The sequence below is a fragment of the Aspergillus affinis genome (genome assembly GCF_023601865.1).
Source record: "Aspergillus affinis strain CMG 70 chromosome Unknown NODE_2_length_704391_cov_89_054091, whole genome shotgun sequence".
Lineage (NCBI taxonomy): Eukaryota > Fungi > Ascomycota > Eurotiomycetes > Eurotiales > Aspergillaceae > Aspergillus > Aspergillus affinis.
Window position 1 is genome coordinate 371,577 of NW_026515783.1, and position 27,861 is coordinate 399,437.

The 27,861-nt window shown below is 49.1% G+C and overlaps 6 protein-coding genes across 6 annotated transcripts; 4 read left to right on the forward strand and 2 right to left on the reverse strand.

Moving 5' to 3' along the window:
* Nucleotides 1-2,848: 2,848 nt before the first annotated feature.
* Nucleotides 2,849-3,259, forward strand: KD926_005915 (uncharacterized protein; the record flags this gene model as incomplete). The annotated part of the gene is made up of 1 exon (XM_053098786.1): nucleotides 2,849-3,259. One exon carries the CDS (start codon nucleotides 2,849-2,851, stop codon nucleotides 3,257-3,259), a length of 411 nt encoding a protein of 136 aa, XP_052960952.1.
* Nucleotides 3,260-6,491: 3,232 nt separating this feature from the next.
* On the forward strand, nucleotides 6,492-7,890 carry KD926_005916 (acyl-CoA dehydrogenase family protein; the record flags this gene model as incomplete). Its single annotated transcript, XM_053098796.1, has 3 exons — nucleotides 6,492-6,678; nucleotides 6,741-7,667; nucleotides 7,757-7,890. The coding sequence occupies 3 exons, from the start codon at nucleotides 6,492-6,494 to the stop codon at nucleotides 7,888-7,890; spliced, it is 1,248 nt and encodes a 415-aa protein (XP_052960953.1).
* Nucleotides 7,891-9,170: 1,280 nt separating this feature from the next.
* Nucleotides 9,171-12,087, forward strand: GbpA (the record flags this gene model as incomplete). The annotated part of the gene is made up of 3 exons (XM_053098807.1): nucleotides 9,171-9,537; nucleotides 9,585-11,234; nucleotides 11,300-12,087. 3 exons carry the CDS (start codon nucleotides 9,171-9,173, stop codon nucleotides 12,085-12,087), a joined length of 2,805 nt encoding a protein of 934 aa, XP_052960954.1.
* Nucleotides 12,088-12,712: 625 nt separating this feature from the next.
* On the reverse strand, nucleotides 12,713-14,283 carry KD926_005918 (Zn(II)2Cys6 transcription factor; the record flags this gene model as incomplete). The annotated part of the gene is made up of 4 exons (XM_053098818.1): nucleotides 12,713-12,773; nucleotides 12,826-13,502; nucleotides 13,558-13,598; nucleotides 13,710-14,283. The coding sequence occupies 4 exons, from the start codon at nucleotides 14,281-14,283 to the stop codon at nucleotides 12,713-12,715; spliced, it is 1,353 nt and encodes a 450-aa protein (XP_052960955.1).
* A 444-nt stretch (nucleotides 14,284-14,727) lies between these two features.
* KD926_005919 (putative MFS transporter) lies at nucleotides 14,728-16,242 on the forward strand (the record flags this gene model as incomplete). The annotated part of the gene is made up of 4 exons (XM_053098829.1): nucleotides 14,728-14,913; nucleotides 15,027-15,428; nucleotides 15,484-15,840; nucleotides 15,910-16,242. 4 exons carry the CDS (start codon nucleotides 14,728-14,730, stop codon nucleotides 16,240-16,242), a joined length of 1,278 nt encoding a protein of 425 aa, XP_052960956.1.
* Nucleotides 16,243-16,527: 285 nt separating this feature from the next.
* On the reverse strand, nucleotides 16,528-23,424 carry KD926_005920 (uncharacterized protein; the record flags this gene model as incomplete). Its single annotated transcript, XM_053098840.1, has 7 exons — nucleotides 16,528-19,180; nucleotides 19,235-20,038; nucleotides 21,728-21,786; nucleotides 21,865-22,192; nucleotides 22,462-22,600; nucleotides 22,651-23,296; nucleotides 23,365-23,424. 7 exons carry the CDS (start codon nucleotides 23,422-23,424, stop codon nucleotides 16,528-16,530), a joined length of 4,689 nt encoding a protein of 1,562 aa, XP_052960957.1.
* Between the last annotated feature and the right edge of the window lie 4,437 nt (nucleotides 23,425-27,861).

Here is a 27,861-nt window from a genome sequence, read left to right on the forward strand (position 1 = left end):
GCTGCAGGTTGTTTTATCTATAAATTTTCACGTTACTTGATACTATTGCCAGAATAATATCTAGCACGTGTTTAACGATGAACGGGAATAAGGTGTACATTTGGACTGCCCCTTGCGAGGTATATATCGCAGCATGTGTATGCCTCATCATTGGGGAGAAACGGATTTATGGAAGCTTGTTTATATTTATCCGACAGAAAGCCTTCGACAGTTTAGCATTATCATTAGATTGGCTATAATATAGGAAGAAGCCTTTCGAGGTGTTGGATTCGTTTTCATGAAACAGTAAGGCAACGAGAATTGGCCGATTGGAACCTCAGGCATTCAATTTTCCAGGTATGTTTACGTAAGGATGACGCCATTCGACCTTATATCCGCATTACTTATGGTTTAACATTCCGGACCAATCAAATAAATGTCTGTAGAAGCCGTTTGCCAAAACAAGTGCACATATTTCTTAACAATATAACGTAAGGCTTGCATGGACCTGGAGAATGAATGCTTTACAAAGGAAGTCGTTGCAGATAATTAACTGCCTGACTTAACTTTAGATTTCATTCTTGAACGTCTAGGGAGACTTGTCAAGAGAATAGTGTGACGGTCCACAATGGAGCTTAGTAAAAGACAAGTTTGTTTATGACTCGTAGTCAAGGACTTTTCCCATAGGGAGGAAAGGCTCTCTAGGAGGGAGGATCCAGGAGCTCTATTTACTGCCTGGGGCTTTGCCTCAGGCAGGAATGCTTGCAGGATACCTAGGAATGTTCCTGGATGCCTACTGCGGAGGATCCTTGATCCTATACTATGTAACCAGAACGTTCCTCCGTACAGGGAAGCTCCCTGGCTTCAGGAGGTAACAAATAGGAGAGAAAATCTTCTTTTTAGTGAATCGTTACAATCGTATGCCTTCTATCATTCCCTAGCGGGCCCGTGATCCGGTCATAGCCCAAAAGTTTGTTTTCTCATGTGTAATAATATGAGATTTCAAAACTTGAGATTCGAGTATGAACAATTAGACAGCTCCCACAGACTACCAGGTGATGGAATTTCCTGTAAGTTTCGAAACTCTTGCTCAGCAACATTCACAAACTGATGCACACCTTACGCACTAGGCTTCCGAGTTTCCATGGTTATCGACGGACGTCATACACGGTCGATTATTACGTGGACGGAATACTTGATGATGATACCTGTGACTCACGACCACCCCCAAGTGAGATTACCTCTGATTCATGCCCCCGACTTTCCTCAAGAAATACCCTCGACCATGCTTCTCCCGGATTTTCTTTCGGAGCTCCCGGTGGGGACCCCATCTGGTGGCTACAAACGTGAAAGCCATCCAATCTGCCATCAAACGGAACATGGAAAGCCCATACATCGTCATATCCGACGTCAGTTCCGGGATTGTCGAAAGGCTGGTGGAGTTTCCGGGCTTGCGCGTGCTTAAAGCCAGCAGGCTATTTTACAACGCCGTTCTGAGGCAGTTAATCCTGAAACTCCCGTCCAAAACTCACGAGACTGCTAGTGGGAACTTCCACGATATGCTTAGGTCGCATATGATTCGCTATGGGCGAAGAGATAATATCTAGAGGCGTGGGAATAGTCAAGGACGGCCCATATTACAAAGAAACAAATAAATCACATTCTCCATCTCGAAGAGTACGGAGGAGACCGAGAAGAGCCCACACTGGTGATCGAAACCAGTTATTCGGAAACACTCTCCCGTCTAAGAGTGGATGCCAGATGGTGGCTTGGTCGCTCAGGAGGGCAAGTCAATATTGTTATTCTGATATCTATCGACCCCGACCAGCCTCGTATCGCTATTGAGAAGTGGGAGAACAGGTCTGCAGCCCACGAATATAATCTCCGGGCCGGACGTTCAGTCTCGTGGTATAAATCAAGCGAGATCGCTATCACTTTGATGAATGGCAAATATTTGATCACAGGAGTCCTGTTGGTCTTCTCGATTGAGGATATCTTGCCCCTTACCACCAACACTGCTTCGCTTGTCATCACAGACAGAGATCTTGAGGAATTGTCGGAAATTGTATGGGAGGAGCAGGTGTTCATAGAGAGACCTGCGTGATAGATGACTGCGGCATGGAGCAGTACTCTCGGCTTTTGCGACACAGATGATATCTGAAGCGGTTGGACATGGAATATGTTTGTTTGAATGGACAACTCGAGGAGAGGAGACCGAGTATTTATGCAGCCTGGTCGCTTACTTGGAGATCGACCGCTCGTTCATAGCGATGGCAGGTTGGTGAGCAAGATGTTAATGAGGTTCGCGACATTATTCTAGATTGGTGCGGCCTTCAACCCAACTTAAGTGAGGCCAAGAAAATTTAAATTACCTCGCTATCTATCCATGGATGGGAGCTGTCTGACCGTTCGTTCTTGAGGCTCATCTAATCTACTATGGGAGTACAGAAGTTCGGGAAATGACCGACATAATGAAATGTATTGTGAAGAATCTAATGAAACCAATGAGTTTGCCATAATCGACCAGGCGCTTCGTGAAATTCGGGAAGAGAAATGCCAGCGTCGGCAACAGTAACACACTCATTTTATTATACGGGCGAGGGGCTGATGTTTCACTGAGGACCGCATTCACGATTTCCTGATTTCCTCTGTTTTCTCACTTTTAACACTAGGCACCTCTTTTCTTTCCTCACCTAACTCCCTTACCTCTACACCCCTCACTTTCTCCCTTCCCTTAATCACCATTTACTATCCCATACCATTACTACTTACACGACGGATCAAAACGAAGCTCATTCGGATTGTTCTGCTCGTTTTACCCTTACTCGAAATTCTGGTGGGCGAGGCAGGAGCCGTACCCAGCCAGGAAATGTCCGTGTGGGACAAATTTCGGGCTAGGGTTCTGAAGCCTCAGCTCCAGGAAAGAGAGAACCGGAAGAATCGTCTTGACCAACACGATAACAGACCCATCAATCCTACGGGAAGTCCGGTCAATGAACGTACACTTCCTCCAATAGCAAGCTCTCCGAGTACCTTGACCCCCGTCCATATCGCAGCAGAGGGCAATATGGAGGTCGAAGATTACGGTGAAGGGCCTTCCCAATGGCCAAGCCAAAGCGACACGGAATCAAGCTTTTCTTCGTTCGGCCCAAACGCAGACAGCGAATCTGAGCAAAGTGAGGAAAAGTCCGACCAGGACCAGCACAGCTCCCAGCAGAGCAGCGGTGACGAACTGCCCTTCAATACGGACCAGGATGGAGTCGACATGGAGGAAGACTAGGATTAGGACAGACGGAAGAAGCGCAAGGCAAGGAAATCAAAGCCGAAATAAGCGCACGATTGGTATCATCCACTCCTTAACCTTCGTGAACTCACCAAGGAAGAAATCTTGGAGGTCATCCGGAAGAAACCTAAGGACCGAAAGAAGTACCTTGTCCATTTCAACAAGGACGATAAAATCAAAGTAAAACATCACGATCTGCTTTTTACTATCGATACCAATGGCAAATTTATGGTTCCTGATTCAATCTTGCGATCTACTGCCGGAAAGGACTTCAAGGGCCGATACAAATACCTCCATCCTGAAGTTTTAACTAGCAAAGGACAAGTGCGAAAGAGGGCAAACCGGATCCTGGAGTCAGCGAAACACCCGGATGGTACGTTCGAAGTTGTACCAATGGAGCTGAAGAACTTTAGTCGGAGCAGTCGACAGATGTTAGCCTCGCAGGCCCTTTTTGATCGTCCCTTAACGGGGCTCGACGAATTATCAGACCGCAAATCCTCCGACAAACCAGACTTATCGGAACTCCCGAACATAAGACAAAAATATGAGTGCCAACGGCTTTTGCGTCTTCACGAACGGACAGCAACAGCGAATTTTGATATGGACATATAGCGCAAATACAGGGACTTGGAAAAGAAAAATGTAGAACTCAAAATTCAGCTGGAGACCACCCGTAACCTCGCAAATCGAGCTACCGAGCAGATCCTGGAAGCCACTCGGCAGTCCCTACGAGAGGCTAAAGCTACTATCGTCAATCTACGTGCGGAAAAGGGCCAACTTCAGCAATCCGTAGTCGACTTGCGACAAGCAAGAGGTACCTTACAACATACTCTCCACATGACCGTTCTTCTCCATCCCGATTTACGGATCCTCCCTAATCCTCAGTAATCTTCTTGAATTCTCGATGCAGTCCTTTATATAGCAACAAAAAAAAAAAAAAATTAAAAAATTGGAGGGGAATCCTGTGACGGGAGCAAAGAAATATTGACCGTACTTGCCAACCTGAGCATACGGGAAGAAACGAAAATCTCTTTTTCATTCATTCAAAGAATGATAACAATAACAATAATCTTCTAACTAACCGTCCGATCCTTGAATTTCATCGTTTTCATAATCTACATCTTTTTTATCGGTATCTCACAGTATGCAGTGGTACACTGGTTACGAGAGAAAGACCGAAACAACATCGCCTAGATTAGAAGGTAGATACAAAGACAAAAGGGAAGGATCTCTCAACAATATAATGTAAGAACAGTACAGGATTTTGGAATGGAACTTCTACAAAGAAAGCCATAGCCAATAATTGACTACCTGGCTTAGGTCTAGGATTTATCCTTGAATCCGTAGATAGGTATATGTCGTTTCAGAGATACGAGAAGCAGAAGCTGATATAGAGGGCGACCTTGTGCCAGATAGCAACTGAAGAAAATAATAATGAATAATGGGCGAAATAACAAGAATTCATCAAAAAGAGTGTTATTTGAGACCTTTCAGACAGAGATCACTTAGACACTGTAAAACACCTTGTTGACAACATAACGGGGCAAAGCAATCAACCAAGCATACTGGTCGCCTGTGATTAAAGTAAAGTGGCACGACCCTTTCCATGAAACGCCTTCAACTTTGAACAACTGCTAATCATCAGGTTGGGATGTGTGATCACTTTGGTACCGAATGATGCGCATACTGTCCGTCATGCTGATGCGAATTAAGCACCGCCTGCCGTAGCGGTGGGGTAGTGGGACTGCCCGTTCGAGGAGGGCGAGGAGTGCGAGCTGTGGTGTGAAGAGTGCGAAGAGGAGGCGTGATGAGAGGATGAACTGTGACTGGAAGCCTGCATAATTACCCACAGTGTGGCAACTAGAGCCATGTAGAAACGCATTGCGGTGGGTGGAGAGGTAAAGGGGACGACGGTGTATCTGCGAATGTGGTGGACAGATTAAATGAGGCGAAGAACGAGATTTTATGACCGAGGAGGATAAGAAAATAAAGACGCATGTAGTCATGAGCTGAAATTTATAGAAAAGATCAAGCGATGATGGCGAGTAAAGTATAATGGCCTTATTGCGTGATGAAGAGGCCACATAGAGTAGGCCAGACCCTGCCACAAACTATCTTTCCTGTATGCGCGTCAGAGGTTAACGTTTGAATTCATATTGCTCTCAGATTCGCTGAGCATACTGACATCACGACGGAAAGCAAGGTCTTGTAGGAGGGGTACTGTTCCGTGGCTGGTTGCTTGAGGATTGAGCAAGAATGAACTCTTCGTGACGATCCGTTCCGTCCCTGCGTTGGCCCTCTTTCGTAGAATATCGCATCATTTTGATTTGGTCTGATTGGAGATCAAGATAGATCTGCTTCAAAGTCCAGTTAATTTGGTTTCTGTTTCGGGATTGCATGCAAGAATAGTTTCGGTCACAGGCTGGAGCCATCCTTTCTGTCACATGTAATTCTTATTCAGGTAAGAGATACTTGACAGTAAAGATTACTGTTCTGCAATAATTTGGCACAAGTTATTTTTTGGATCCTGATGTTAGGTTTTGTGGCTTTAAACGTTTGGATTTGAAATTTTCTGGCAAGCGGATAAACCTAGATGACACTGTTGTTGTCGTATCGGTCCGGGCCACCACGGGAAGTTTTCCGGTCCAATTGTTCGTCAGTTCCAGTGCAATGATCAGCTAATTAGTTTCCTCTTAGCTTTGTATGAAAGCGTGGCTGACAATTATATGGAACTGTCGACTTTCGTTGATTTCCGAAGTGACGTGTTGTTGATTTGTCTGCCAGGCAATATGGACGCACCCTAACGCCTCCTAATCAACTCCTCTATCCAAACCTAGACCTGAAGACGCTCTCTACCTGATTCAAAGATGCTGCTAAGCCTCGTCTTCTTCAATCGTTTTGTTAATTCTTACGATACCTTGAGTTCGAGCTACATTCTCGAACCCGGTCGCTAATTTGTCCAAACAACAAGGGAGATGCATCTCGCAGAGTGCCCAATGAGCGGCAAACAATAAAAACTCTTATGAGAACCGCAAATGGATAACGTGCATTTGCATAGCATCGAGGTAACAAATTGACGACATGGTCAATTTAAGAACTGGCTGAATGGGGATGCCGCGATCGACGCGAGCCGAGATCCGAAGCCGAAATGCGGGGAAACTTTATATATATAAATGATGGCTGTTGCGGATTGTGGTCTCTAGATAATTGAGATTCATGAAAAAGCACAATGAACTTCGACTTGCCGTCCGATCTGACCCAGTTCCTTGGAAGTCTTGATTCCTTCATTGATACGGAGATCCTCCCCCTTCAGAACTCAAATGACAACAACCGCTTCTTCGACCACCGCCGGGAATTTTCTCGAACCGATTGGAGCAAGGGCGGACTTCCGACGATAGAATGGGAGGCTCTTCTGAGTATGCAGTCCACCATGTGCATTGCTCTATGCAACGTCAAAATGTCTAATAAGCAATTCTAGCGGAAGCTCGGTCCGTCGCAGACAAGGCGGGCTTCTATCGCTTTGCCCTCCCCGGTATCTACGGCGGAAAATCCCACCCCCAAACTAACCTGTGGATGACAGCCATCCGGTACCATCTTGCGTCTCATCCAATCTACGGCGGCGGTCTGGGATTAGCAAATGACCTACAGAACGAACATAGCGTGGTGGGTAATTTTCCCGATATCTTAATGATCCACCACTTTGGGTCGGAAGACCAACGTCAAGAACTCATTCCTCTACGCCTCGAGGGCAAATTCCGAGCTACGTTCGGACTCACTGAACCTGATCATGGAAGCGATGCTACGTTCATGGAAACGGTCGCAATTCAGGTCCCGGGCGGATTTGAGATCTCCGGAGCGAAAAAATGGCAGACAGGTGCACATCATTGCACGCATTTCGTCATTTTTGCGAGGACTTCTGGCACGCCGGGCTCTAGTCGGGGGATAACGGCGTTCCTTGTTCCTCGGGAGGCGAAGGGAACGAAGGTGGTAAGTTACGAATGGACGATGAATATGCCGACCGATCATGCGACCGTGACTCTAGATCGGGTTTTCACGCCAGCCGAGGCTGTGCTGGGGAATGTGGGCGAGGGATTGGCGATCGCGCAGACATTTGTGCATGAAAATCGTCTGCGACAGGCGGCTAGTTCATGCGGTGCAGCGAGATTCTGCCTGGAACGGGGCATTGATCGCGCGAAAAACAGGAAAATTTGGGGCGCAAAGAGTCTCTCCGAAAACCAAGGCATTCAGTTTCCAGTCGTTGAGTTGGTGATGCAGGTCGAGATGCTCCGACTGCTGATTCTGAAGACTAGCGTGGATATGGATCGGGTAGCTGGGGAAGCGGAGAGGGAGGGGAGGAAGCCTTGGGTGGAGATCGAGAAGAAGCTGAGCGATAAGGTCGCAATGGGTAATTTTTGGGCTAATAGATTAGTTTGCGAGGCGGCGGATAGGGCGATTCAGGTATTTTCCAGGCTTTTTCTGTTCTATTCATTGTAGCTGTTGAAGAAGGCGGTGCTAACGGGAGCAGATCCACGGGGGAGATGGATACTCGCGCCATTATCCATTTGAGCACATTTATCGGCATTTTAGACGGTATCGAATTACGGAGGGGTCAGAAGAAATCCAGATGAGAAAGATTGCGGGGTCTTTGTTTGGGTTTAGAGAGGGAGAAAGGGTGAAGAAGTTGTGAATTTCATTAAGTGGATAGTAGTGGACGGGGCTATGTTGGCTGCAATTGCGAGGGGCTGGGAGCTTCTCGGGATGCTAACAGATTGTGACTCATATTGCGGTGAGAAGTGGGAATCGCTCTGTTTTTACCTGGGGATTAGGATAATAGCATATCCGAGGAAAGCGACGAGGCGAACATCCTATTCCAGCGAGAAGCATTTGGGTCTAGCGAAGCGATGACCGATCACCGACTGCCGAGATGGTCTGTGATGTCATATATCGTCCCACCACCTAGAACAATGCATTGTTCAGCATTAATTCCGGCCTGATCCTAATACCTCATATATTTCCTTAATAATCAAGGCCACAAGTGAAGCCCCAGACATCACATCCAATGAGATCCGGGCATTCGATGAAGCCCATTGAACACATTGCAGCCGGTGATAGGGCAGCCGTGCCCAACCACTCAACGAACAACAGCGCATCCGGTGCCTGACTAACTCCTCACCTAATGCGCTGGGTAAAAATAGATCCACGCTTCTCGAGTCCCTGACAGAGGAGCCCTGGTCCGTCCTCTGCCCGGATCTGAAACGGCTCGCACAGACCAGTTTCATTGGGGTATTGTCAGTCGTGGCAGCGTTTCAGACTCAAGGCCTCACTAGCTGCCCAGGTTAGGCAAGTAAATCATGTGAATTTTGGCTCAATTATCGAATCAGCTGCCTACTTCTCTCGACCTAGTGAACTAGTCACCAACGGTGCGAAATGGTTTGGTTAGGCGGATATGGCGGCCCACAAGTAGCGGTGAAATAGCATCACGCCTACCTGTCGCCTCATCATAGGTCTACCATAATCCAACCCGGCGAAATTCCCCTCTCCTGGTGGTCGCCCATTTTGTGCCTCACGAACGAAACGATGCTGTTGCCGGCCTTGCGACTGCCATGGCTCAATCGGTGGTTTTGTCTGTCATTGCCAGCTGGATGCGAATACGCGTCGATAAATAATGGATGGTCGGAACTCGACTTGGTGGAGGATACAAATTCTCCTAACTATTATTCTCCCTTACTTGGACGTACATAACGTCTCTCTGAAAGCTCGAGCTCTTTACTACTATCTGTCATCCTCTTTCTTCCCCCGCCTCGGAGAAAGAAAGACAAGAACAGCCCGCCAGTTTACCTCCTACCTTATGCTCTCTGTTCTCCTTGATTTCCTTGCGCAACTTTGTCCTTGTCATCGCTGTCAGAGCATGGATTGCTCCATTGCGAGACAATCCCGATTTCCATTTTTCTTCCCTATCTGGTCTTCGTCGTCTAAACGGTCGCAGCCAGAATCCGCCGTTTCGGCGTCAACGCAGACTCAGACGCCCACAGTACAGACAGTTCCCAAGATGGGTATTACCTCGACATTGCAGAGACGCTCGACGGAGCGCGAGCGCTCGAGTCGTGACGCTGCTAGAAAGGATGTCACCGATGGCATGGAGCGACTCGTTGGTCTGGACAATGTGAAAAGACAGTTGAATGGTGTGCAGAGCTACGTGCAGATCTGTCGCCGGCATGGTCGCGACCCACGCAGCGAGTGGTACAATATCGCAATGCAGGGTAACCCAGGCACAGGTATGGTTCTTCTCATCGCGGTGAGGCTCAAATACTAACGACACCAGGCAAGAGCATCGTCGCTCGGATCTACGCCAAGATGCTCTATTCCATCGGTATCACCGACGCTGAGACTGTGAAGGAAACCTCGGGCTCGGAGCTGGCCTCCAAGGGCTCCGAGGGAACTCAGCGTCTCATCCAGGATATTGTCGACGCCGCCCCTTCTACTCAAACTGCAGGTGTGATGATTGTCGACAACCCGCAAACGCTCGACAACTCGACCGACAGTGCCTCTGCTGAGCAGACCCTCTCTTGTATGGTTGAGGCTATGGAGCGCCCGACGAACCGTATCGTCGTTGTCTTCACCGGCTACCCTGAACACATTGCAGCCTTCCTGCGCGATCACCCTCGCATCCAGCGTCTGACCTGCAGCACGCTAAATTTTGCCGACTTCGAACGGCACGATCTCTTGCAGCTGCTGGGTCGTCGCATTACGGGTGAATACCAGGGTCGCATGCAGGTCGAAGGTGGTCTCGAAGGCCCTTATATGCAGGTTGCTGCGCGTCGGCTGGCTCGAGGACGCGGCAAGAAGGGCTTCACCAACGCCCACGCTGTTCGCGACCTCGTCGCCCATGTCGCTCGCCGTCAGGCTCAGTATCTGACTGACCAGACGGACGGCATGGACGAGGTCGACTACTTTTTCTTTTCCCGGCAGGATCTCCTGGGTCCTAGTCCTGCGGATATCCGAATGCAGAGTGAGGCCTGGCAGCAACTGCAGGGTCTTGTCGGACAGGAGGCTGTCAAGGCCTCCGTCCGAGAAGTGTTTGACACTCTAGAGGAAAACTACACGCGGGAGCTGCGCAATCAGCGACGACTCCCCGTGCGGTTGAATCGCGTCTTCACCGGTCCACAGGGCACTGGAAAGTCCACGGCCGCGAAACTCTACATGCAGGTGTTGGCTGATCTGGGACTCCTGAACGACGGAGAAGGTATTCTCTCCGCCTTTGGGTTCCATGAAAACAAGCTGACGACCACAGCACCGGTCAAATCTCTCTTCGCTCTCGACAACACCCCCTCCGACACCCTCATCATTGAGGTCGATAGCCTTGACGGCACCACCGTCGCCATCCCTCCTCGTTACCCCCAGGATGTGCTGGACACCCTGACGACCGAGTTGACCAAGCCCCGAGTTTGCACCGTCCTCATCGGTTCCACCTCCGCCGTCGAGTCGCTCCTCTCGCAACTCAGCAAATCCACGGTAGGCAAATTCGAAGGCCAAGTCGTACAATTCAACCGTCTTACCCGCGAGCAAATGGAGCAGCTATTCCAGTCTAAGGTTGAAGATAACGATATTGACTCAACCCCTGAGGCCTTCCAGGCGGCCATGGATATTCTCGACAACGCGCGTATGCGCCGCGACTTTGACAATGCGCGCGCCATCGAGAGACTTGTCGCGGTCGCAAATCATAACTTTGAGGACCGACGCGCTAGATCTTCCGAGCCAGTCGAGCGGGTCCTCCAAGCCGAGGACTTCCAGCCCGATCTGGTTGGCGGACACACCACGTTGGCGTTCCGCGATGAGTTGCGGTATTCCATCGTCCCGGATGATATCATCTCTGTTTTGAAGAGATATCATAACGAGATGAAGGCCGCGTGGATGCAGGGTGTTGAGCCCAGCGCGCGAATTCCGTACGCCTTGGTGTTCAAGGGTGCACCTGGTAAGTTCAGCACTATCTTCTTTTTTTCTTCTCTCATGAATAACTACTGACTATTCCGTCACCAGGTACCGGCAAACGAACGGTCGCCCAGCACCTTGCCATCCTCTACTACAAGATGGGCGTTCTCGAAACCAGCGACCTCGTGGAATGCTCCATCAGCGATCTGGTCCACTTTGTTGGTCAATCGCCCCGAGCGCGATCCCAGCTCGACCTCAGTCGTGGCAAGGTTCTCTTCATCGAAGACGCCCACCGACTCGGCGACAGCGAAACCACCCTCCGGGCTATGGATGAGCTAGTCTATATGCTCCCCAAGCACGCAGGACAGACGGTCGTCATTCTCGCTGGCCCAGCCGCCGAAATGGATCATTTGCTGGCCAACCGTCCTCGACTCGCCAGCCTCTTCCAGGAAGAAATCGCCTTTCGAAACCCGACGCCCCGCGAGTGCCTTCGTCTACTAGACAGAAAGCTCGATGAGCAGGGCGTCCGAGGCCCGAGAACGTTCTTGACGGACCCGAAGGACCCTACTCATCGGGAGTTCACTCGCGCTGTCCAGATCCTATCGATGTTCCCTTGTTGGAGCAATGAACGGGATATGGACGTGCTGGTGCGATGGATGGTCTCGGCCTGTATCAAGGATGTGCCCCTTGAGAATTCCAACGAGAAGAGCAGTAGCAATGCAGCCTCGGTCAAGTTGGTCTTGGCAGATGAGCAAGCCATGTCTTGCATGATCAGATTGTTCAATCTGAAGAGAGACCGGTTGCGATTCAACCAGGATCCTAAGGCGAGAACCTTGCCTCGAATCCTCTCCCAGCCTAGAAGCACGGAGAGAGGTGGTGTCAGGTTCCCTGTCTAAGCTGTATACTAACCAGCCCACTTCATCACTAATTATCTTGTGGTTGTGTGTGCTTTTTGATGGCGACTTGATGATGGCGTTGTGGATGTGTGATTGTTTTCTTTTATTTTGTCTTCTGTCTCTGACACAGTCACTCTCTTGGACCTTTCCTTTGTAATAGCGTCTTCTTATTGATGTTTTTGCATTCCGGCTTTGTCATTTCAGACTGTTTACATTGTTTTTGTCAAATTCTGCTTCAAACTTTTATCTGGAAATTCGTTGATCGAATCACTCCACTCTCACTCGTTTACAACAACCTTTCCTTTGTTTTTTCTTTGCACTGGTCAGCATTTGCATGGATGTTAGGGCTTTTTAATATATTCCACACTCATATGTTATATCAGACTGTCGAGAACCAGACTCGCGAAGTAAACATGTTATTGTGCTTACTATACTTTGATTCTCCGTTGAAATGACCATTATGCCTTTTATGTTCATATCTGCGCTTTATTTAATGAATTATAAATCATCAAGTGTTTACCTCAAAAATAACACCTTTCTCCTGGTTCACAATCCCTAATACTCCCTTAAAAAGAAAGGTGTCAAAGTAAAAGAACAGGGAACTCCACCTCCCTCGTCCCACAATTTAGACTCGGCCTTCCTCTCCCACGCCCTTCTTTCCCTTCAGCCTCGCCCCTCCACCACGCCTTCAAAAATTTCAAACTCTTCGTAAATATATCGCTTCTCCACCTCTCATACGTGTTCTTCAACTTCGTCGTAATAGCGGCTCGGTGCTCTTTCTGTATGGCACATAAACCCACAACCACGACAGGCCAGCATGTGAATCCGTCAGACGGGGATTCCGGGATATAGGTTAGGTATGCGATGAATTGGGAGACTAGGGATTGAATATAGGGATCGGAAATGGAGGTTGATGGGGAAATGGTGTATCGGAGGTAGATGAGACAAGCGAGGCGGTAGCATTCGAATGCTAGTCCGTCGCTTAAGGTTTCGGTATTCATTTCTGGGGTTGGGATGAATGGGGGCTGGGTGATTTGGAGTTGGCTTTCTGTGGCGAGGAGTTTGGATTTTGTTTTGGGGTCGAGTTCTTCATTTGGGGAGGTGGGTGACGGTAATTGGGATAGGAGAAGGGAGACTCGGAAGACTACGAATAGTGCCTTCTGTGATATCCCTAAGATGGCCCCGCCTTGGAGATACTCCATTAAGCCTGGGGTTTCGAAGATTTGGTTGCCTTGGTGGAGTGAGAGGGATGAAGCGTGGGTGAAAGCTGTTAGGGAGTATTGATAGCAAAACATTTCCAGCAGGAATTTGCGTAGTTCGGAGTTTGCTGGTACCATGTGTAGGCGCTGCGTGATGAGCGTTGCAGCGGCATTGATGTGCGGGATGAGGCGATCTGAGGAAGTATAGTTTTGGGTCTAGATAAGTTAGTTACCATATGCATGTCATATTGGATACAAATGTTTTTCATACCTCATGTAGACAGAATAAGAGTACAGCCAAAAGGTTCACGTCTAGTCGAGTGAGGGCATACAATTAGCACGTACCTGGTCACATGTACCCATGGTTACGACCCCGGGGAGCCCTAACAGGAAGGAAGTAGCAGAAGGAAAGACAGAACTTACCAGAGACATCCTGCCTCGATCTCTGCATTCCAAGAGCCCCTCTGAGCCCTTCAACCGCGGCCCCATAGAACTCCACTGCGGCCGCCTGAATCCGCACATCAAACGGTTCGTACTTGACCAAATCTCCCGCCGCAACCATCAACACACAGTTCGAAATCAACGGGCTCTCGATAGTCTCGGGGAATAAATGCCCCAAGATCCGCGTACGTCCGTTCCCAATCCGGCTCGTGAGCCATGTTGGTCCGAAATGCGAGAAATGTGTTAGTAGCCGACGAACCAGCTGATCACTTGGCGTCGCGAATACGGTCACCATGGCGGCTAGCTCAGGCGGCAGACGATTGCCACCGTCTGCAAGATTTTGTCGCCGTCGGGGCCGTCGTTTCTGTAGGGCAGGGCTGCTGCTATCGGGGGATTTTTCGGGCCATGTGCAGGTCAGATTGTTACGCTGGCAGCCACTACAGACGGGGTGCGTCTCATCGCATTTCTTCTTGCGCCGGCGGCATGAGCCGCAGCCTGTCTTGGAGCGGGAAGGAGACCCGGAAGTCGAGACAGGCGCACGTGGTTGTGGCGGCATGCTGGGTGGAAGATTATCCGGGGTACTGGGGTTGGAGGAGAAGGCAGTGAGTGGAATTGAAGGAACGACGAGATGATGGCAAATGCAGATCGCGAGAGCGCGGCTGTTATCTGGCCTTATCGGGTTTAGTGTGTCCTGTGTCGGTTACCGGATAAAGCGATAGGCTCGGTGGGTCTCCGATACCTTGGTGCTGATATCCACTGAGGATGTCCACAGCATGGCATCATCCTGTCGCGGAATATCGCTGGATTTGAATCTTCGTTCTGGTACCTGGGTCTGGCCTAAAACTATGGCAATATAGCTCTATCTTGGCTTTACGTAAATCAATTTTTAGTTTTTCTCCCCATATTCCCATCTGTAAGAAGTCTGTGAGCTGGCAAGAAATATAAATGTTAGCGTGCTTCCCCGTAATCAAGACAAGCTTGCCTAAAAGCAAAGAACACCATGGGTATTGAGGCTCGAGAAGAGGGGCCTGAAACAGGGTCTCATGAACGCCTGCCTCAAGACACAGGGGGATTAGACCCGACAGCCACATCTCAGCGATGGAATTATCCTCGATCCAACATTCTACGCATCGCGTCAACTTTCTGGTCGTTTCTTGTGATGGGAGCAAACGACGCTGCATACGGAGTAAGAGTCTAATTAATCTTGCAAAGAAAATCCCCCTACTGACGAAAACAGGCTCTGATTCCATACGTCCGTCCCCCCATTCCGCACCGTTGATAAATCCTAACGAGACACAGCTCGAAGAATACTACAATATTAGCTATATGGTCTTCTCCTGCGTTTTCCTCTCGCCTCTCGTTGGTTACGTTCTCGCCGCACTCGTGAATAATAAGCTCCATGAAACTATCGGACAGCGTGGCATTGCGCTCGTTGCTCCTCCGTTCCGACTCATCGCCTATATACTCAGTTGCGTTCATCCGCCGTACCCCGTTCTCGTGGTTGCGTATATTTTTGCAGGAATAGCGAATGGTCTGGCGGAGGCAGCATGGAATACGTATCTCGGGAATATGGATAAATCGAACGAGATCCTCGGTCTCTTGCATGGTGTCTATGGTCTCGGGGCAGTGATCAGTCCGCTTATCGCGACGAATTTGATCACGAAGGCCAATGCACCTTGGTATTATTTTTATTTCTTCATGGTACCTCTCCCCTTGGCTGGAATCTTGGTTTAGATGAAATGCTAAACTTAGAAAGATTGGCATCTCCGTAATCGAAGGAATCCTCTCCCCGACAATGTTCTGGCAATTCACAGGCGCGGCATTTAGGAAGGCACACGCAGATACAGGCGATACAAAAGGTATCGGGTTGAAAGATGCGCTCTTCAAGTGCCCTGCAGCTCGCGTGTGCTGGCTTTGCGCCGTTCTGCTGCTGTTCTACGTCGGTGTTGAAGTGTCCACCGGCGGTTGGATCGTCACCATTATGATGGATGTTCGGAACGGAGCGGCGTTTCCGAGCGGAATGACAGCCACGGGCTTTTGGTTGGGTATTACAATCGGGAGAATGGCGCTGGGTTTCGTCACGGCGAAAATTGGGGAGAGAATCGGTACTTCGGTATGACTGACTTCGTCGCGCGTCTCGTTATCATCGCTTTATCTCACGGGAGTGTTAATGGCCTATTAGATCTACATTACCTGCTCTATCGCCTTCTCGCTGGTTGTCTGGCTCGTGCCGAACTTCTACGCTTCTGCCGTGGCTGTTTCCATACAGGGCTTCTTCTTAGGCCCGTTGTTCCCAGCTGTTGTCGTTGTCATGACCAAGCTACTACCCAAGCACCTGCACGTCACGTCTATTGGGTTCGTCGCTGCCTTCGGGGGTGCTGGTGCTGCGGTGTTGCCATTCGTGGCGGGTGGCATTGCGCAGGGATCGGATGTTAAATCCCTGCTACCGTTCATATTCGCGGTGTCTGTGGGAATTTTGATTTTGTGGTTGGGGTTGCCGAGATCGAGGTCTTAATTTTAGTGACCGTTGGATATAAATCCTCGAGGGAATACATTCGGATTGGTGTATATAAATGACAACCTGCAGTGGCATAAAAAAGAGCAAGCTCAGATACTGGATCATTCATTAAGAAATTTGCTAAAGGTTGAGGAAAGTGATAATTCTTTAAGCATAGAAGTTTGAAATCAGGACTTTGTTTTTCTGCCAATCGACCGGGGAATTCTAGCCAAGTTTTGAGGTGATTACAAAGGTCATTAAAATACAAAAAAGGATAAGACATCGTAGTCATTATACATTTCTTCATACACCAGACATTATACTAAACTCACTAGACGATTGATAAGGATCCTCACAGTCATTTGGCATGAGCAACTCTCTCACTTTGGTACCACTCTCCCCGAGTTTCTCAGCTAGGGACATTGGCGTAGATCCTTGAGTATCTCCTATGTTAACTGCAGCACCTTGATCAAGTAGTACTTTTACCACTCCACTGTTGTTTTTCTTCACTGCAATGAGAAGGGCTGTTTGGCCTCTATTGTCTCTGGCGTTGACCTTTGCCCCATATCGAAACAAGGCACGGGCTTCGGAATAACAGTCCTTCTCAGCTGCCAGCATTAACGGCGTTCGACCCTGATTTAACCGAGCGTTTGAGTCCGCGCCATTGGATAGTAAAAGTTCCACTATCGAGGTTGAGTAGTGATCAATTGCAACTGCCAGGGGCGTGTCTCCGGAAGTGTCACGAGCGTCAACAGCGGCTCCGCATTCTAGCAGAAGCTGCACAAGTCTTTCATGCCGGTGGTATACTGCCAGCATCAATGGTGTCTGACCTCTATTGTTCCTTCGCTCTAGAATCGGATAGTTGCTGAGAGCTAGAATTACTTCTGCTGCTGCTCCATGGCCATTTTTGCAGGCCCATGAAAGCGCAGTCATGCCGCTGTCGTCATGTTGTGGAAGAAGGCCAAATCTATCTCTTGAGATCAAGAGCTGTAGGGCATGTGCGTGTCCATTCTTGGCGGCCCAGTGAAGCGCTGTTTTCCTCTTATTATCAACCTCGTGAAGTAAGGATTCTCCCCCTTTGTCGAAAAGAAGTTGTATCATTTCACGATGACCCTGTCTGGCTGCCCATGAGAGCACCGTCAGTCCTTGGTTGTCCCTTGTGGGGAATGAGACCCCTTTCTCGAGGAGAAACTCAACCATGCGCTGAGAGGCGTTACCAACTGCCCATGACAGTGCTGTTCGGCCATTACTATCGCGATCTTCCAGTGAGAGGCCCGGTACGGTGAGTAGCCATTGCGCGGTCGCTTGGTATCCGTTGACTGCGGCTAGTAAAAATGACGTCATTCCGTTTTTGTCTCGGGATGTCAGATCAGCATGATTGCCACGCAGAAACTGTAGGATTCCTTTTTGACCATTTGCAGCAGCCCATAACGCTGCGGTCCGGCCTCTGTTATCCTTACACTCCAGATACGATCCCGCTTGTACCAATAGTTGAACAATATCAATCTGGCCGTTTCCTGCGGCCCAGGACAACGCGGACCGGTTGTTAGCGTCGACGGTATCTGAATCGGCTCGGTTATACAGCAATAACAGCGCCATGGTTTTATGCCCATTCGAAGCAGCCCATGATAGCCCTGCCCGACCATCACGATCTGTCTCGTCGGGATTGGCGCCGACGTCGATTAAGACCTGGATAACCCGGTCTTGGCCATTGCCTGACGCTCGAACAAGTGGTGTGCCGCTCATTGGCTCGTCCCTGACGACATCTTGCCGGGGACTGCTTCGAAAGGACTGTATGAAAGTAGATAAGAAGGAGTTATGCGTCCACGATGCGATTTTCAAAAGGGCACCATTTTCCAAGAGAAAGTGGACCATGCTTTCATGCCCATTCGCGGCGGCCCATGAAACTGGACTTCGACCCGCTCGATCTTGTGTATTAACCAGCGCCCCTGCTTTCACTAGCTCAGCAGCTGCTTCAACATGCCCCCGTCGAGCAGCAAAAATGAGCGGTGTTCGACCATTTCGATCCTGACTATTAACAGATGCACCCTCTCCTATCAGTGTGCAGATGACTCTCAGATGTTCGTTTTCGGCTGCAAATGACAGCGGTGTCCTCCCAAAAGCGTCCTGCGCATCGAGAAAGGAGTCTGTCCAGGAGATAATATCCGTGACTTTCCGATAGATGGACTTTCCCATCGCTTCCTCCCTTTGAAGCAATACCTCGACCGTCCGTTCCAAGCCGTAAAAGGCCGCAACATGCAGCGAGGTGAGTCCAAATGAGGACAGCTGTAAATATTCTGGGTATTCTTCGGGCAAAATCATTGCTTGACCGCATTTGATGAGTGCGTTCTCGTTATCGAGCATGGTGATTACATCATCGGTTAGGTCAATTGTTGATCGTTTTCCATGGTATCCCCAGTTGCGTGTGCTGTAGTGATGGATGATTTCGGGTTTGTGGCTGGTGTTCATGCGCGGGTCGTAGACCCTTCCCAACGCCTCAGTGTTCATCAGACTCTTCAAACAGATGCTCGCTATCTTGCTTTCGCCGTCTGGGAATAAATAAACTCTTCTCTGGACAATATACACTCTCGCTGTTGGGTGAATGAAGTCGATCATGTCTGTCTCCGCGTTGACTGTAACCAGGCCAGCACATACTGACACCACACGTTCTGCGCCAACCTCGTCCGTTATTGTGACGATTTCGGGACATTGTAGACGTAAGATATCCCGAAGGTCTGACACAGACAAGGCCGTGTTAGTAAAGCTTAGCCATAAAAGAAGGGTGTCTGCGACCGCTTTCTCTTCGGACGCCTGCCGCTCTATCCACTTTAACAGATCCGCGTAAGCGTCACAGTATACTTTCGGTCGCCAGACATCCATGTCCAAGTGGTCCTGAACATCTTCTGCACACGTGCATTTGGAGAGGAGGCGCATATAAAGGCATGCCATTAGGAAACTGACTTATGTTAATTTTGCCCAACAAGCACATCTAAGTCGCATCTGTACCTACTTTCCATTCGCAACTTCCTTCATCATGGACTTGATCTGTTGCTGTAAGAATGTATCATGAAGAATAAACCCCGGCAGCCATAGCCTGTGCGCGTCAAAATAATAATAGATATCGTCATCTCTAGCCCGTATATTAATCGACAACACGCTTGTCGGGGTTTCTATCACGTTGCTATCGATATCTCCAGTGATAAGAATGTTGGCATTCGAAGATGCCTGAAGAGTGAATAGGGATCGTAACAGCCTTTCTTGGTCACTTTTCATCATATCCGTCTCATCTACTCCGTCCACGACAATGAAAATCCTGGAATGTTCACACGCAACGGCAGATAAGGCTCGGAAGACTTCGCTGTATCCAGGCAAGACTCCACTCGATTTGTGTGAGTCGTAGAGTTCTTTGACATTGTGTGGGATGTGACATTGGCCAAGTACCAACTGCTTCAGTATGCTCAAAAGGAATTTCATCGGCTTCTCCTCGCCTTGCCGATTGTAGTCGCAATATAAGAATGCAACTCCCGCTTGCTGATCACCGGAAAACCGTGACTGAAGATCGTGGACTATCGATGACGCTGTTACGCTTTTCCCGACGCCTGAAGCTCCCGATAAATGCAGCGTTTGTTTTGGGCGAGAAATCCATTCCTGGAACTGAGGGGAGTCTAAAGCAGCGCTTCTTGGTCCCTCTGCGGTGACGAGTTGAAGGTGTCGTTGATGTGGGCCATAGTCCACATGGCTGAGCCAGGCCACATAAGAGTCATTGGGAGTCAGTGTTTGCGCCATCGCGCAGAAGAAAAGGTCGCTACGACTTCTGTAATCAAGAATGATGACGTCCTGGAGGTAGAAGTGGGATGGCCATGAAATATGAATAAAATATGACTAATTATGGGGTTCGTTAATGATATGCAGGAATAATGAAAATCGATGGAGGTGTGGATGGACGCCAAGCTGTCCCTTTCGGTGGTGAGGCGGTGGCAGAATCTACAGACATCGCAGTATTGAGTTATTTGAGATGGGCTTTGTTTACATTCACTTCACTTGTTTGCCAAGGAACTGTGTTATGTAACCTGCAGGGTCTGTCCAGATCAGCCGAGGTAAAAATAAAAACAGACTACTATGAAAGATTGGTGAATGAGTCTAGGTTAGCCAACAGATACGCGGTGTGGCCGCGGGAGATGACTAATCCGCTTATATCATCGCCTTGCTTGACCGGACCGATCATGCAACCGATCAATATAAAATCGTATGATTTATGACGATATAGATCATGCAATTCCGCTCATTTTATGACGATCCTGAAGCCCTGAGACTGCATAAATATTGGCTTCTTTATCGTGTAGTTAGAAAGAATCAAGACCTTCATTCAGTTGAAAACGATCCTATTCCTTAGTTGAATAAATCGCTTCTCGGTAGACCCACATATTTCTGCCACACGCGGGAAGTAAGTGGTCACATGACCTATACCGGCGTGCCAGCGTGCAGCATCCGAGGATCTTCCTCCGGCGTGGATCAACTATAGTCCTAGAGTCACGTCATCATTTAGGGGGTCATATACTCCGCTGAGGATTAGATGACCAATAGAACAACACATCACCTTAACACGGCGCCAGATTGTGCCGGCGGAAGATGACTAAACCGCTTATATCATCGCCTTGCTTGACCGACCGATCATGCAATCGATCAATATTATGACGATATAGATCATGCAATTCCGCTCATTTTATAACGATCCTGAAGATTCTGAGATTGCATAAATATCGGCTTCTTTATCGTATAGTTAGAAGAATTAAGACCTTCATTCATTTGAATATGACCATAACTTATTGTTGGAACCATTATTCAGCTGGCATGCCTTAGTCATATGACTCCTTGGCATGGGCAGCTATTATATCTTCGACGAAGCTAGTAGTTTAGAATGAGGCTTTACTTTTACCCACCGAGCATATACATACATTCCGTTGAATCGATAGGATATCTGCTTGAGGCAATGACAAAGTCAAACGACACTTATAAAATCGGTTGAATAAGCACTTCTTCTGTAGACCCACATATTTCTGCCACACAGGTCAAACACATCAACAAAGTTGTTCCCTTCTAGAATTCCTAGATCAGGCTATATAGTGAGTTTGCTTGTTTTTGCTTAGAAATCTCATGCTCGGTCCGTTCTCTGCTCTGCGGACGGGCCGGTCTTCAAGGATCGTTGCGCAATAAAGTTTGAAACACGCTACGCCTTACATGTGGGTCGCAATGTGGGTATCCTAGGACACTTCACGAACCTTGTGAAGAAGATTGAACAATTTCTACACCCAGACGATGGGTATTAAGATGACATTGGTTCAAAATGTACCTAAATTTCTTAAGTTCACTATGAGCTTCTGGAAAATTTAAAGGAAGATCTAGAGTTTTTCATCCATTTTTATATTATGAACAAGTATATCCACTCAACTAAGCAAGTAATCAATCCTCTTTCCTCTATCTATCAAGCAGATGTACGACTTACAATCGTGCAGATCTGTCTACCGTTTCCGTTACCTCTCCCTCACCCCATCTCTCATTGACCTGTTGTCAAAGTCAGCTTCAATGTATCACGAAACGCACCACAATCAATCATCTCCGGGGAAAATGAAAAGAACTCACATCAGTAATATGATCATACCCCAACAACTTCGGCGCCAGACCCGGATCCCGCCACGCCAATGCCTCGCCTTCCGGCGTCGGAACCATCTGCATCTTACGGTCCCGTTCTTCCTGCTCCGGCCCGTCATGGAGATGGTAGAGATACTGTTGCTTGTTTCCTCTCTCGACGACCATCTTTGTGCGTTCCTTGCGGCATTTCTCGAATACGGCTAGGGCGTGGCGTTTTGCAGATACAAATTCAGGTGAGGTTTTTGATGTGCCAGGGGCGTTGGGGAGTCGGGAGAGGCATTCGCCGAGGACGGCGCCGTCTTCGAAGGCCATTCCGGCTCTGTTGAGTATTGAATGTTAGTTTCACATTGAAACGGTATAGTCAATCAGGATAAATAGAAGAGTCGCACCCAGATGCAAGGTATGGTAGTGTAGCGTGAACAGAGTCGCCGAGCATTACCCATGCTCCGGAGGGATGGGTCCATTGATAGTCGCCGTATCGGATACAGAGGCGCCACTTATGGACTGATTGGCACAGCTTGAGGAGTTTTTGGATTCTGGTCAATTAGCGAATGAAAGTTGGAGAGAATAGTGTCTGGTGGTGTTTACCGTGGATCCCACCCTTCGAATAACGCACACATCTCCTCCACGTTCCCTGCAACTGTCGAGGCGAGCGATTCTTCAGGAATATCGTCTGGTACGAGAAGGACCATGTTGAACAGGTCGCCTCCGCGAAGGACATAATTAACTGTCCTGGTTAGATTCCTTCCCTCGGATTGGGTTGTAATATAGGCATACCAGCATGAGCATCCGGTCCAAGCCAATAATTGACCTGCGGGTCCGTCACAAAGCCTTCCAGCTCTGGATCCTTTAGCATTTGCTCCGTCGACAACAATAACCTGTATGCCAGATCCCCCGTCTTCACCGGCGGATCTTCTCGTCCCAACAAAGCCTCTGTCAACTTGCCAAACACTCCATCTGCACCGATCACTAAATCAGCTGTCCATTCCCGCCCGTCCGCGGCGATAGCAGTGGCTGTTTCTCCCCCGGGCGACACTTTCACGTCGTCGATGCGCGCATTACACGTCATCTTGGCGCCGACTTCGAGCGCCCGCTCAACTAGACACCGGTGGAGATCCGCACGATGGAAATCGCGATACCATGTTCCTGGGTATTGGCTTTCCGAGGCGTGGAAATCTAGTGCGGAGATGTGGTTTCCTTTCCATCCGACGAAATTGCATACTCGTGGGTAGGTCATGTACGGTTTTAGGGTCTCGCCGAGGCCCCAGTGTTGAAGGACACGAGAGGAGTTGGGAAGGACTTGGATTCCAGCACCGATTTCTTTGATTTCGGGGGCAGCTTCGAGGATGTGGGCGTCGTGGCCGGCGAGGGAGCAGCTTATTGCGGCGCCGAGGCCGGCAAGACCAGCTCCGACAATGATGATCTATGATTCTCGTTCAGCTGTTGTCGTGAGGGGAAGACGAGGGGCAGAGGGAGGGGAGGGAAGTGTACCTGCAATCGCGACGATTCATCGCGGTGCTCTTTCTGCTTGACGTGGATGGGTGGTGCCATTGTGTCCTGTCTTGTCATGAATTGATTCGGATCTGAGATTGATTCTTCCCAAGTTCAGCATCGCTTCTGCCTCTCAATTTATCTTCCGTATGGTACCTTGTGCCTGTCCTGCGTGCCAAAGATGGGGGTTAGTCGCTTATCAGGATGGGGTGTACGGAGGCATCGTATATCTACCACGAGATGTCGGAAAGATGTCCAGAGTATCGTAAGATCAAGCTACACTTTGAAAATTTTATTGCAATGTCTCGAGTAAGTGGCCCCTTGCAGGAGTATGACGACAGTGATGGCTAACCTGGAAGTTCTCTCTAACCGGTCGCACTGCGCTCGTCACGGGCGGTGCTCGTGGCTGTGGCCTGGCGTTCGCGAGAGGGCTCGCTGAGGCCGGGGCTAATGTAGCTGTGTTTGACATTATTGAACCAAGCGATGGCTTTCATTCTATGGAGAAGGACTACGGTGTTCGCACGGCATTCTACAAGTCCGTTTCCAACCACATCTCCCTACACATCTACGTCGCCCACTAACAGATCCTTACTATGCGACAGGGTCGATGTTGCCTCGGAAGAATCACTCGAAAATGCCTTCAAAGCGTTCCAATCGGACTTCTCGAACGCTCTGGACATTTGTGTCCCCTGCGCTGGGATCAACCGCCACCTCCCGTTCCTCGAGTTCACCTTCAAAGACCACCAAGACCTATTATTAATCAATGTGATGGGCCTGTTTTTCACGGCCCAATTAGCAGCCAAGCAGATGATCGCCAACGGAACCAAACATGGCAGTATTGTCCTAGTGGCTAGCATGGCGAGCCACGTTGCCGTGAGAGATCAGCTTTGTAGCGCATACTGTGGATCCAAAGGGGCTGTGAGAGCGATGTGTCCGGCTATTGCGAAGGAGATGGCTCCTTATGTGAGTTGTTATTTTGCTCGCTTCTTCGTACTTCGAGGACTGGAATATTGACAGGGCCTGGAATAGGGTATCCGAGTAAACTCAATCTCTCCGGGATATGTCCACACCGAGATGACGGCCGCGGTATGTTTCTCCTTTCGGATTGACAGTAGTCCATGTCTAGCTAATGGATTTAGTTCCCCCATCTTGTGGAAAAGTGGAAAGCCGACGCGATGAACGGCCGGATCGCCGAACCCGACGATATCATGGGGGCGTGCGTCTTTCTGGCCAGCGACGCGAGCGCATACATGACTGGGGCGGACGTTGTCGTGGATGGGGGGGTGACAAAGTGGTAGGCTCCTTATGCAGGGATCATATCCAGTGTTATCTATCGAGAGGAGATTAGCAATCAGCTCGATAGGGTGTATCTTTGGCTGTGGGGTAGTTAGCGTGGGAGCTCCTGAGAGGCAACCCGTCCATCCACTTCTGCAGGAAAGGGAGGCCAAGGGTGGGGGTGAGGGGAATCTCCCGGCCGATGTTCTCCAACTTTTGGATCAGTGAGGTAGCTTTACTCCAAATGCGGTTCTCTCGTATAGCTCCTTTGGAAATAAAATCTTCCTCGCCTCTTGCAATCTTCTCGGTCGCTGCAGTCAATAGATGCTAAATTAAAAGAGAAAAGAAGAATGTCTCCCAGCTCAAAAAACGGCCTCCACGAGGAGTCCACGACAGTCGTTGTTGTCGGCGCAGGGCCATCGGGGTTAATGCTAGCGTGAGTGTTCCTCCCGACCAGCTGTTGTCTCCAAAAGCATTGCGATCGGACTTGAAGACAACAAAAATCGAACGATTGTAAAGTTAACAAGGTCAAGATGCAACCTCGTCCGCTACGGCATCAACACCGTCCTCCTCGACGACCGCCCCGATAAAACCTCTACTGGAAAAGCAGACGGCATGCAACCAAAAACCATCGAGACATTCCGACAATTGAGGCTCGCAGACCCATTGCTCAAGAATGCAGCGAGGGTGCATGACATTTCCTTCTGGGTATGTCCTTCCTATCTCTCAAGCCCCGTCGTTAATTAGGGTAAGGACTAGACTGATCCGTGACATGGCGAACCCTAGGAATCAACTCCGGACTCCTCTCTCCATAGAACCGGTCGCAAAACACACTATCCCGATCATCTCGTCGGCGCTGCGGATCCGTACATTCTTCTGGCGCATCAGGGGATGATTGAGGATATTTTGATCCAGGATATGGAGGACAGAGGGGTTGGTGTGCGACGAAGCAGTCCGTTTGTTGGATGCGAGCGGCTACCAGGCGGGAAGCTGCGCGTGGAATATGAGAATGCGACCAATGGAATGAAGAAGACGGTATTGGCTGATTATCTGGTTGGATGCGACGGTGCGCGGTCGAAAGTGCGAGAGTTCATCCCCGACGCGCAGTTGGAGGGAGATATGACGAATGCCTCGTGGGGTGTTCTTGATGGTATGTCGTCCGGTGCCTCACACATTTTTGAGTTGACTCTGACGATCTATATGAATTAATAGGAGTGATTGAAACCGACTTTCCCGATCTCTGGAGCAAGGTCGCCGTCCGATCGCACACTGCAGGGTCGATCTTGTGGATTCCGCGAGAGCGCAACATGACCCGACTGTATGTGCAATTATCCTCGACGGATGGAGAGCGGGTCGACAGAAAGATGGCTACGGCGGAGTATGTCATGAAGCGCGCAGCAGACGCCATGTACCCGTTCTCCCTAAAGTGGAAGACGATTGAGTGGTTTGGGAACTACGTTGTTGGTCAGCGTGTCGCGAGACATTTCAGCGATGCGGATGGGAAGATCTTCATCGCGGGCGATGTGAGTATTTTCAGCGCACGTTCCCATGACTTTTACGATCTAACACGATGATAGGCGGGACATGTCCATTCCGCCCTTGCGGCTCAAGGGGCGAACACGAGCATGCACGATGCCTTCAATCTGGCTTGGAAGTTGAACTTGGTTGTTCGCGGCCTCGCATCCCCATCGCTACTCTTCACTTACGAGGAGGAACGACGAAAGATCGCTTCTAACCTGATCAACTTCGACGCTGGGCACTGCGAGGCCTTCGCGCAAGGGGATGAAGCACTCGCCAAGAATTTCGACGACAACATCCGATTTATTTCTGGCATTGGTGCAGAGTATAGTCCTGGAATGCTGACGGCGCAAGGGATAGGAAAGGGTAAACTAAAGCCCGGTGCCTTGATGGTTCCCGCCAAGGTGACACGGTACATCGACGCGAATCCAGTGGATATCCAAATCGACATTCCGCTGCTAGGACAGTTCAGAGTATACTTCTTTGTTCCTGATGTCAAAGCAGGAATGGAATTCTTGGAAAGCCTTTGTCAACGCGAGACAACAGTCGGCAATCTTGCATCGATAGCTACACAGTCCTATTCCGAAAAGCCTCGAGGATATGCGCCCTCTGATGAATTCCTGCAGCCGCAACGATATACCCCGGTCTCGGACCTTGTCACATATGCGCTCGTCACCAAGTCGGAGAAGACCCAGTTCGAGATTGCTGACTTACCAGAGACACTACAGAAGAGTCGCTGGACCCTGTATTTGGATAACAGGGATACGACCGGCTGCACGGAGAAGTGGATAGGGCAACTAGATGGTGGAAAGGCTGGAGTCGTGGTAGTAAGACCAGATGGGTATGCCGGAGCCATCGGATCTTGGGCTTTGGAGGAAGGAGCTCAGGCGAGACAATGGGTCGATGAGTTTTTTCAAGGATTTGTGTAGGAATCATGATATTTTATAGGAAAGCTCAAGCATAATTATTAGAAATTCTTTGGTGCTTCCCACAATAATGTCTTCAGGTGTCGCCTGATTTAGTTCGCTGCCGAACAATATATAATGCCTTTATCCTAACACGGAAACAGACATACCAGGCACCATCAGGAAATGAACCAATTACACTACGTTCAAGAGTGAAAGGCCTGTTATTTATATTTGGGAGTTTCCGATGATTGGGAAAGTTGTTGCCATACTTCTGGCGACATGTGGTCCTTTCCCAGATTCGAAAAGTTGCAAGGGGCGTTCAGTGCACAATGGAGCTAACCGAGAGAGGCAATGGACTAACCTGCTTCGGATATTGGTGCCCTGTTGCCTGATCTCCGTACTCTCTACTTTTTTTTATCGAAAAATCGTTTCTCTCTACGCGCGAGTCTGCTGAATAACTAGAGAAAACAAGGTGATAACCAACCCCAATTATGATACATTGATTTAAAATCAGTGAACTTATATTGTCGTCTCGAGACAATGGATTATGAAATATAGTTCAAACTAAGCAAGGCTGCTTTATTGAAGAGAATTCACACCTCACACTTGAGGGAATGCCTTAGCACCAGATTCTGATCAACCACCTTGCAAGAACTGATTTGCAACACTGCTACTAGATCTCCTTCATTTGTGAGAAGGCCTGCACATGCTCTCCGCAACGTTTCCAGCACCAATGTTTATTGCTATAGCTAAGGAGCGCCCCTGTTCTTGCGGATCATCTCCAGCATGCCTTGTA